Genomic DNA, 12,070 nt, shown 5'->3' on the forward strand with positions numbered 1-12,070 from the left:
TACCCCCTTCTACAGACACTTGCATTCATCAGTGTGAATAAAATATGAAACTGTACATAACTGTGATGCAAGAACGATGCTGAACATGCATTAAGTGATATTACAAAAACTACACAAAGAATAACATAGCAACAATGAACTGGCACATAAACCAAAATGGTTCTAAAAGCATAGCCATCCCAACTGCCAAGTTGACATAATTTTCACTTTTAAACCAGTAATATATGACATTTATTTCATACATTTTATTTCAAAACTCTGAACATTCCATTTTTGAAATGTAGTAACTGCATTCTTCACACACTAAGGCAGAAATTTTATTTTATTATTCAGCACAGATCTGGTTCTGAAAGTGTCAGATGTGGAACTGCCACTGATACAATACTGAAGTTCTAGAAGCACAATGTTCCACACTGGAACGAAACTAAAAATGAACTACTGTTTCATTATTAAAGTTCTCCTTTTGTGCCTTCTGGAAAAGGCTTTTGATTTTCAGTTGATTAAAACTGGAGCTCCAGCTTACCTTTCACTTGCTCTGTCCCCTAAAAGTGAAACGTAATATACAGAACAATCCAGTGCTATTGTATCAAAGAATGAAGAATGTTAGCATTTTAAAGACAGTATTTCCCATCTTTATAATTGCAGTTTACATATTTTCCTCCCAAGAAAAAATACATGTGAATAGCCTTGCTTCTCTAAAGCAACTGTGTGTATCATCTTTACTGGAGAAATCATGAAGAATGCTATTTTCCGTATTTTACTGGCTTGCATGTAACCATCTTGGCAACTGCAGAAAGTGAACAGACAGATCAAGCTCACATATAATTTGGCTCAACATTTTAGTGTACATTTTTTTTCTTCATTAATTCCAATACGTGTCTTCTTGGGCCAACTACCACTAAGAATGTAAAACATAACCATGCTATTCAGACATCTAACTAAAGCCCTCAACAGTATTTCTTACCTATTTGTTCTAAACTATCTATTTCTTAGAAGTACTAAAAACTCATCCAAACTCATGTAATGAGAACATACATAAAACTACATCCTCTGTGTGGCACATTGGTTACTTCATGCTACATCTATGTCCGTACAGTTATGAGAAGTCTTGCTCTACCGCCAACTCCTTGCTGTTCTTTCCTTCCACAGTGAAATGAGCAGAATCAGTAATTTTCACTGGGTTTCTTTTACCCTGCTCACTGCATGGGCATGGAGATGCAAGGGTGGCACAAAGCAGGCAGGAAGCAGAACAAAGCAGCAAGGAGGGCAAAGAGCTATTCGTACCTGCAGCAGTGCCTGTGTCGAATTATTATTTTAAATATGCACACGAAGATTTCCAATTTCCCAGTAGCGTACAAATATTTAAAACACTTGTAAGCAGCTTGAGAGACCACTTCCAGCTGGCAGTTCAAAAGATTGCATTCTACAGTACTGTGATAGCTGGTTTATGCTGGGGCTTTTTCCTGCAATTTTACACTAGATAAAAATACTTAAAGCTCAGTAACAGCATTGCAGAATAAATCCTTTTGCAGTCAATAATGAACAGTAATGGAGCTTGTAGAAAAAGAAACACAATTAAAATGCCCAGAACACCAAGAGCAAACAGCTGCAAGAAGCATTACAATAAATCCTGTGATTTTTACATCTTTTTAGATTTATTACATTTCCTCTTCCAACTTGCTTAAGCATATACAGTTTTCCACCTTGCTTAAGTATATGTGATTATTTAAAGAGGGAGCACCTGTTGGGGGGGGGGCACTAGGCACTGGGGGTTTGGGGGGTGCTTTTTGGAGGGGTGTTTCATTTCGGTGAGGTATTTATTTCAAATAAACACCGAGAGTAAAATTGCTTTCCCTTTCACATATATAAAAAATTGTTACAGTGACATTAAGGCAAAAACCCTAATGAAAATACCTTAACCCTATCCCACAAATAACTAATAAATATTTACTATTTTACTTCCCTTTACACCATCTTGTTTGGTGCTTCTCTGGCTATGACACACAGGTGTAAGACTGGATTTCACTGGTTTGATGAGAGGCTAGCAATTTTAACATCAGCTGCTTCATACCAATGACAACATGAGGTGTGTACACTGTATACGGTTGCTGTATTCAGCCACAAAAATCAAGTCCTACAGAAAATTTTGCAACACAGAGGAAACATATCCTACTGCAGTGACTGCACCCTACATCCTATGAATATTAAACAATTTTTAGAACACTAATTTCAGTTTTTCTGATATTCCTTGGCAATCTGCACAACACAGTTTTTTAAAAATCCAATACATTTATGTAACCAGTATCTCTGTATTTTTCCATTAAAAGTTAAGTGGTTGTCATGTATAACAAGCTTTAAAATTTTTGTGAATTTGCTGTAGATATAAAATTAAACCACATTTCTCCCGGTTTTATTTTATTCCACTTCCCCAATCTTTTTTCAGTTTATATACAGAACCTTTCACACTTAATTCCTTGTTCAAGGTTCTCTGCAATTTTTTTTACTGATAAATTAAGGGCAAGAACAGTATCTTTATTCTTACCGCACTTCTTTCAAGCCAAGCCCTTAATATCCTGGATACAGTTAGCATGTAAATCCAATCAAATTACACAGCTATGGTTTAGTCTACAGAAATTAAGATATAAAACACTAGCAAAACTAGGAAAAATCAAAGCTCTAGACAAACATTTACCAAAACAAATGGAAAAAACCTTACCAACAAGGGTACACAGTAACACAGTGGAGTTCCTTTTGAGTCCCACACCTATTATAAGCATTTTGTCCTCTATTTGAGGGACTACACATAAATCACTAAGTTTTTACTCACACAGATATTTTTTTTTCTTTTAATGTGATTTGGGTATAAAATAATCATTATGATCGCGAGGTTTTTGAATGGTTTTACCTATACTATGCTTATCTCTGAACTTAAAACTTTTCTGAATAGTTCCTTCAATTAGGAAAAAATGGCTGCTATTCTGAACTCCTTTTCTGAAGAAACCCATCTCTTCCTGCTTCCAAAAGTCAGGCTGAGGTTATTAATATGAATACCTGCAAATTTCAATTAAATTCATTTTCATAGCTTAAGGAAGTTCAAGATTGAAAAGACCTATTAAATCTATCCCATTTAAAACACACTGAGGGCTTGTTTCCATAAATTTAAAATCATCAAAAGTAATCTTTTTATGAAAATTTAACGTTCGGTTTATCTATTCTACAACTTACATTTTAGACATAGATAATTTAATTTCTATAAACTTCAGTATTTCATGGATTACTGTGAAAACAAACCTGAAATGCCTACAGCTACATTTTTAAAAGTATTTTAGGGGGGAAAACCCAAAACTTAAAAGAACAGATTTCTTCATAATAGCAAAACACCGATTTGGTGAGACCACCTACTAAGATTAAGTATATTTTACAGTACATCTCAAAAGGCAACAAAAAGCCAATCCAATGTGAAAAATTATACCTGACATTAAGTAATGCAAGTTTTAAATCAATCCTCCTATTATGCCCTCACATTTCATTAAACAGATTTTTTTAGAAAGCAAAAGTTTTTGGAATAACACGCTCCTATGTTTGCCACTAAGCTAGCACTGAACAGCCACTGATCTAAAGGAGTGCTGTCCAGCCTCGGTATTTTCCATAGGCCACACTCAGTCCCTCCTCATTATTCAAGAATCGGGGAAGTTTGGACTGATAAACCCTCATGCTAGAAGTGAGCCAAGAGCCCAATAGAAGCACCAAGTCCCAAGACAGTTCTGCATCTTAATGACAGCACAGTGCCCAAATAAATAAATTCAGGGCTCCTAAAGAGACAATTAAATTGCACTTGAATGAAATATGTGCTCTCTCAAGTTCCCCACTCTTGGCCCCAAGCACAAGCTAACAAGACATGCTGAATGCAGACTCTTTAAAACCACCTACGATTATGCACCCCTTCAAGTCTCAGGAATGGGATTAAGCATCCCTTCACGTTTGCACCCAATGTAAATAAACTGACCCCATCAGTTGCTACCCAGCCTTCCCTGCCATTTTACTAGTTCAATTACAGTTTCTTTTTACTTGTCTTCACTAAGAGAAGAATTATGATTAATTTCTTATAGAAAATGTAAAAAAAAATGTTTCCACAAAATGCTTCAGTAAAAAGAGCTTCATGCTATCAGAGCACACCACTCTTTTGCTGAACATCTCACCCCGAAGAATATTCTCTCTTCAGAAGGCCAAAGGGGGGTTGTTTTTCACTTGATCTTTCTTTACATTGCTTATTTTGGCATTTTTGAGCCAAATTATTTCAAGGCAGATCACAACCATTTAACAATCAGTACCTCATAAAAGTCAATGTGTTTGTATTTAGTAGCTTTCAGAAGAATTTGTAATTATAGATTTATTTTTCAAGTTAAAATCTGAAATCAAAAGTGGAAAAGGGAAAAAACTGTGGTATAACATTTTAAAATATGACAGTATACTTTAGATCAGAATGCTTCTCAAAGAATGCATACCATAAAATCCTACTGGATACTGGTTAAAACTAAACTGACATAACACTTAGTTCATACTGTCTTCTTGCCATCTATTTTAACCTTTTGTTCTAGTAAGAGTCTCCAGTTCATTGTATCTTTGTCCAATTAAATAAAATAGATGTAGACAATAAATAAAACAACTTAAGGTCAGAACTTTTCTTTCCAGATAATCAACAGTAATCTGTATTTTTCGTAGGAAATAAATACACTTAAGTACATTTGATTGATTGGCCACCAAGTTTCCCAAGACATTAATGTGCTTTATCTAATGAGTACACTGCATAAAACAAAGAAATTAACTCACAACCAAAATTAATTTTATTTAAGTGCCCAATAGCTCCCCTTCAGATGACTGAGGTGACAAATGCAAATGCAGTTACACAAGCTGGATTCTGATGGTGTTGTTTTCTTTTACTTAAATGGAATAGTACAGCTTTACTATCTTAAAGTATTAAAATTGTATCTCACATGAAAATTAAGCAGTTTAGACTGAAGTGTCAGGAATAAGGTAAAACCTCGGTAAGTACAACCAAAAGTAAGCGCATTGTAGTTGCCAATTCCATATCCTTTCCAAGCATATTTGTTTTACCACAGCATACAGCAGTCAGGACTTCACTGTGTCTTCTTGTCAAACAGACCAAAGACAGTTTAAAAACTTAAAGTACATGTGTACACAGAAAAAATGATCAACTGATCAGCCAAATGAGGAACAAGAAAAATTAATCACTTCCAGCACATGGGCAGTACCTTCAAGCAAAAATGCTGCATGGCCACATCTACATACCATTTTTAGGAAACAAACTGGGACCATTCCTTTAACAAAATTACACATTTATCATATAGCTAGAGTTTATTACTACACCACAAATGGCAAAATCAAAATTTATACAGTTGAACTGTATACAATCAACAAGGCCAGGCAGCCCTAATAACGTTTCTATTATGAGCAGAATTTGGCAGCCTGTCATCAACTACAAAAGGCATTCTTCGTGAAATCTTTAAAGTGTGCCCAAATTCAACATTTCAGTATTTTTTAAGACTTAAAGACTTGGTTCATGGATATTTAAAAAGATGTTAGATTATTTTCTGCAATAAGGACAGCAGACACATCCACTGCTGCCATACAAGCAGAGCCATCCAAGTCAGAGTTTTACAGGAAGGGTAGCTCACAACTGTGAAATGAAAATCACTAATTAAAATCTACAGGAACTTCCGAATACATACATACCGCTGCTTGCTAGCAAAAATGTGGTGCAACAAACATGCACTTAAAATAGCATGAGGCTGGCAAGCAACAAATAAACCACTTTTTGCAGATTTGGTATGTTTAATGTACTTCCAAAACATACTCGAATACTACGAGGGTGATGGTGTATATATCTAAACAAATATACAGGAGTACATTTGGCCAAAAGGCCTGAATGACACAGCCTTTTCCTTTGAAAAACTGAACAGACTTCTCAAATCTAGTTAAAGTTATATTTAAAACAGCTTCCCCTTAAAGCTTTACAGTTCAGAATTACCAGCTTACACCAGTGCCTTCTCAATCCCCATAAAAATGCCATGCACAAGGGCAGAAAAGAGACAAAAATAATCCAGTATTTAGACACCTTACTAGACACTGTGTCTAGTGTCACAACTTAACGCAGTACACCAAAGCAGAGAGCTTAAGTAGTTGCTATATGCAAACACCCAGTTTACACCTACTGAAAATAAGTTTTCCCAAATACTGAGTTTTAGGAATATGGGCTAAGTAAAACCAGTTGCAGGATTTTTTTTTGAATAACGAATGCCATAACATGATACATATATCAAGCAGGTGAAAGAATATTTCAGACTTCAGATGTAACTTGCTACTGCGATACAAACTGAAGTGTGGCACGTATCCTCAAGTCAAGCAAAAAAGGCCAACATTAAAGGCAATCTAGAGGAAAATGCTTAGTGGTTATAGACGCCACAAGTGAGGACCTACACGTGATAACTCCTAAACTGTATGAAAACAATCTCTACCTTAAGCCATGTAACACTGGCAATATAAATAACACTGTACTTCCAAAATGGCAGCAATGCCACAATTTTCCTGTTACCCATTTGCTCACAATGCAATTCGCCAAGACCATCACTGCTACATTAAGTAACACATACATGCTCTCTCTGCTGCTTGCATCCCATGCTTTGAGCTAAGTCCATAGCATTTTGGTTGGGGCCCATTAATTAGGGCACCAGGTAATCTCAAATTAGGTTTTCATCAATTTAGTATTACTACTATTCATGCAGACAGTAGTAATTTTAGTAGTTTATTTTTCTGAAAACATGAACTGGTAAGACAGAACACTAATATTTGACAACTATTTTGCACAGGAAAAAAGCAACAGTAACCAAAATTTTTCCTACTTTCTTGCCATTACAGGAATAGAACCAATAGGTCTTTTCCATCACCTTCCATGACTGACAAAATCTGAATCATAATAAGCTTCCTAATAGCTTTATCATCAGTTTTATCTTAAGACTCAATCAGAAAATCCAGCCTGAGTTGTGTTGCAAATGGGTATTTTTAAAATTCATCATTCTGTAAAATATTTATCAAGAATACTCACATGCAATACTTCTAAATGCATATTACTCTAAGAGAACAATTACTTTAACTGGAAAACATGTATTTGCCTCCTAATGAAACAGTTAATCATTGGTAACAGACTTGTTTCTGTTCAACCACTGGCAGAAATGCATACTTATGATGATGCACTACACACTGGAAGGCTTACCAGCTTGCACAACTGTCTGCTTCCTTGCAATGGCAAGATACTTTAACGATCAGTAGAACACACAGATGTCACAACTTTTCTTCTGTAGAAGTATGGTTTAGGTAAATTCATTCATACTGTTATGAATAAAGCATACATACAGATTCCTTTTCCAATGTTGGTCCCTGTCTGTCCCATTCCCGGCCCCCCCCCCCCCTTAAATTTTCCAATAATTTAAGTAACAGATATACTCTACTGATAAGCCTACTGTGACTAAGTTGCAAAGGAAGACTGAGATGCAAGGACACAGTATCCTTGAGAACACTTTGTAGAAAATCTGATGCTCTTGAGAAGTATAAACGAAAGCAGTTGTGTTATAAACTGTTTATAGTATGTACTGCAACATGCAGTTTAGCTAAACAGATTCACTATTAAGAATGGAACTTTCTTGACACACAGTAGAAACTACATACGAATGAAAATTACGCCACTTATAATTAAGCATAAAATTATTCTCACCCAGTATCAGTAATAACATTCCCAAAATCCTTTCAAGTTATTTTTATATTTTATTGTAATCAGATAACCGCACGTTTTACAGCATGATCACACATTGTATTTTGCCAGTCACAAACACATTGCCTTACATAATTATCCGCATCATTTCTGCTCTATACTACAAAGCCTAAACTACTGGATACAAAAAAAGTTTTACAAAAGAAACTGTTTTAAAGACTACAATAACAATAAAACCATTTCCAGGTAACAGCAAAAATTATAAAGGCATATCACCGTATAGTTTTACTGGAATTTCTAAACAGTAAGGAATGAAGTAAGTTTTAGTATCTGCGACGCTTGTTAGGTCCTTCAAAGTTGCCCCCTGGGTTTCCTCTACCAAAGCCACCAGGTCCACCACTCACGGCACCTACACCACTCATTGGCGGCTGAGGAGTTTCAGAGCCCGTCCTACTAACCAGAGGTGAACCCATCTGTGATGGACCTCCTTGAGGGAATCTCTCATTATGCTAACACAAGTCCATTTGGAACGTGCCAAATGTGAGTTACAATAAAAACCACAAGTGATGTTGTCATGGAGTTCAGCAGATAGTCCAGCAGAATCAGGATCACACATAGAGGGAAGAAAGGAGCAATTCAATTAGTTACTATGGAAAAAGAGCTGGAAATTAAGAGTGCTAATGTTATGCTCCAACTTTGTAAATTAAAAACTTGAGCATTAAGACCAATTCTGGTGATTAATATAACTTCATCCATTCAAGCACATCTGAAGCAATACATATTCTCTATGTAACAGAAGAGACAGCAAACAATAATCTTATGCCTGAACTCTGTTCTGCCTTAAATACCAACTAGTGCTCCTCCCTTAAATAAATTAGATACAGAAACATTGTCAAACTACGTGGGAGGAAATCAGCCTTTGTATTTCTACAGACTGCAGACTTCTTGAAGAATTATATCCCCACATATCTGTGGGTATTTCAGTCTATACTACCTGGAGTCAGCCTTTTGTACGACACTATAGTAATCTTTGGTTAGACTTATAAAATCCAGTCCAAATAAACTGACAAAACTAGTGACAAAATGCGTAACCGGACTATGCTTAGTTTAAAACACACTTGATGTATATGTAAAGCTTAATCTGAAATATTAATATAAGAAGAAAATCCAACTTATGTTCCACATTTATTTTCCTTAGCTCTTCTGTGCCTAATAAAAAAAGGTGTATGTGCTTACACAGATTTATTTGGCTATAGCAATTAAGACCTAAACCAGAAAACATGCATCTGAGCAGTTCAGTATTTATGCAAGAGTTTAAAAATAGAACCCCACATAATTAAATTTAAAACATCAATCCAGCATAACATGAACCATTAAAAGCACAGATTATATGGTACAATCAGATCTTGAAATAACTCATCATTCACCTGTTGAGGATAGTTATGTTTTCAGAAGAAATTCCTTCTGTACAGACACGTACGTTAACTGCCCAGGTACTCAAGAGTTCCACAAGAACATTCAAGACTAGCTTTTTATTTATAAGCCCGAATCAGAGAATTATTCTGAAAGTTTAACTCCACTAATAGCAGTAGAGCTCAACAGTTCTAAAGTTTGCTAATTAATATATATATAAAATATTAAAACAGCATTATATCTATATGGATCAAAACATATGCAATTTAGATCATGGTTGTATATATGTAAATTTTAAACAAAATCTGACATTGAGTAAGAAAAAAGTTACTTCAACAACTGCATGAAGATCTACTACTGCCCCAAAGTACCTTAAAAGCTGCAGCAATGGTTAAAAAAAAATAGTAACTCATGCCAGCTTGTTAGCAACGGATGTAAGCTTCAACAAATAGCTTATCACATATTCCTGATAATTTTTAACATTTGACTTTTCCACAAAAAGTCAAATCATCTTTCCAATAAGGACCCCTCTCTTCAGCTAACAAAAAACTGCAGTAATTAACTACCTACAATAAGGGCAGGGACACACACACACAACTATTTTTAAAATGTTCTGTTCAAAGGTAATCTATGTTTCAAAAGACTGCAGTAGAACAAAAAGATGGCTCCAACTTTCTCCCTAAAAGACTTCAGAGAAACATCCAATTAAAAAAATTGAAACCAAATTTCAGGTCTATAAATCATATTCTCTATTTCCCTCAGTGAAAATTGAAATTAACTGTTAGAGTGTTTTAGCAGATAGCCGTGCAGGAAAAATACAGTTAGGCTATGCCTTTATGTAGGGGCCTGCTCCCCAAATTAAAAACCTTCAAAGTCCAAAAGGGGAGAAAATCATAATAATAATTAAAAAAGCATCTAATTTGTCCTTCCATAGCATGCAGAAGAAAATGGAAAGTAAAAAAGGTATCTTTTTTTTTTATAAAACATGCATTGAAAGTGTCAGTATATTCCCTACATTTCCATACCTGGAATGACTTTTTGTAGAAAAACAACAGCTGGAGATAAGACACCGTGATTTATGATAGTATGTTCCTTTCCTTACACCTCTTTCACAGTGTTTATATAATCACAACAGAATGTTCCAGAGGTGACTAGTAACACAGAGGGGTCTCCAGAAAAAGCATCTCTAAAACCGCTATTTTGCAAAAAGCATCCCCGTCCCCATCCCCCCACTTTGTGACCAATGACACAACTGATAAAATGAGCTGGTTCCTGTAATGTGAATTGAGACCCTCTCCTTTAACTGGTAAAGACCTGACTCACTATGTATTTTGTGCTCAATGAAAATCTCATTCTCCTCTAAGGAACAAAGGATTTTGTCCAAACTTCATTATACAGATTGCTCAGTTGCAGATGGATACTTTTGAGGAGGCATATATGAAAAAATACAGCTACCATATGCTTCTGTGTTCCAATAAAACTATAATGGCATCACTGCTTATATTAAATACTCCTTTACATCACACCACCACTAGAATATCCAAAATATATATTTACATAATAATACTGGAAAATATGTAAAAATCAGATTTAAAAATATAGTTGTTTCTCTACATAAGACATTACAGCTAGGAAAAGTAACCAGCTATGACAACAGAGCAAAAATGGCTAGCGCTTTAACTGCATCCCAATGGCTTATCTGCTCTTGATAAAAAATTCCAGATGTATGGAAGACATTCCCTATCACCCTTGGCAACTGGGCAATATTATTTTTCCGGTATTGGTATGACCATTACCTCTAACAGCTGTTGGCATACTTATTTTCTAAGTGGTGTCATTACTGTCATAATCTCATGCTTTCAACAGTGTTAGAAAGGAAATACAAAAAACACTAAAGTCACTTTAAAAAATTAAATAGTTTACACAAAGATATCTTCACACTACATAGCTTCCAACATTTAACTTCATCAAAAACCCTAACAAGCTAATACATAGAATTTAGTTTCACAGAAGAAAAAACAGCAAGTGCCTAAATTGACAGATTACTTTGGTATGTTGTTTCTTCCTCCATTTCACAGAAGTGGTTTCTTACAATCTGTGAGTTTTTCATGACAGGTCATACATGCAAGCTTTGCCACAAGTGCTGTACATTCTAATCTCAATTCAAAGTCTGGTTACTGATCAAAGAACTCATACCATTCCTAAGGGAAGTAGGATTTTCATAGTAACATCAAAAAAACTTCCCTTCTCTGTTGTAAATTATTTGCATTAACAAGTTCTATCTACTTTTAACAGATTCAAAAAACATATCGCATTCTTACACAGTGTGAAAATATCTTTGGTAACATTAATGGGCCATGAGACATGACGGCTATTCAAAGTAATTAAATTTGTGATACATTACCACTGTTCCATTATCTGGCATCATTGGTGTTCCCATATTTGCAGCTCCTTCTGGTCCCATGGAAGGACCAGGACCCATTGCAGGGCCAGGTAAAGTTCCTCTGTTGTTCATATTCATACCCATCATTGGAGGAGGGCCTTGGTTACCAGCAGGTGCTGGGCTAAACGCATCTATGCAAAACAATCTATACTTAGAGCTGTCCTATCTGAATTTTACAAGAATAAACAAACAATTTACAATATTTAAATAGCCAAATGTACAAGACTTCCAATACTTGAAACAAAAAAGAATATTCTTTGAGACTGTACATTTATCTCAATCATCTGCTTTTAAACAGATTTTCATTAACCCCTATTATTTTGCATTAAATAATCTGCCTTGTGTATTTGTAAATCTTGAACTTTACAGCTAAATATAGCTGTATGGTTTCTGTGCAGGAACTGAAGTGTTCATATAGCATATATATA

The 12,070-nt window shown here is 35.2% G+C and overlaps 1 protein-coding gene across 17 annotated transcripts in view; it reads right to left on the reverse strand.

Moving 5' to 3' along the window:
* The window catches only part of PSPC1 (paraspeckle component 1), a 68,151-nt gene that overhangs the window by 19,679 nt on the left and 36,402 nt on the right, over positions 1–12,070 (reverse strand). For 6 of the 17 annotated variants that reach the window (XR_008730932.1, XR_008730931.1, XR_008730928.1 and 3 more), the window contains exon 8: positions 11,604–11,773. The exons of 9 other annotated variants lie outside the window; for them this stretch is intronic. Coding sequence is in view for 2 of the 8 variants with exons in the window: in XM_055702308.1 (XP_055558283.1) it covers positions 8,110–8,295; positions 11,604–11,773 (356 nt within the window). In the remaining 6 variants the exon portion in view is untranslated. Of the gene's footprint in view, positions 1–7,819; positions 8,296–11,603; positions 11,774–12,070 lie in introns of those variants that run through there. 2 more of the 17 variants (XM_055702308.1, XM_055702309.1) reach the window with 2 other exon arrangements.

This window comes from Falco cherrug, chromosome 2 (genome assembly GCF_023634085.1).
Source record: "Falco cherrug isolate bFalChe1 chromosome 2, bFalChe1.pri, whole genome shotgun sequence".
NCBI lineage: Eukaryota > Metazoa > Chordata > Aves > Falconiformes > Falconidae > Falco > Falco cherrug.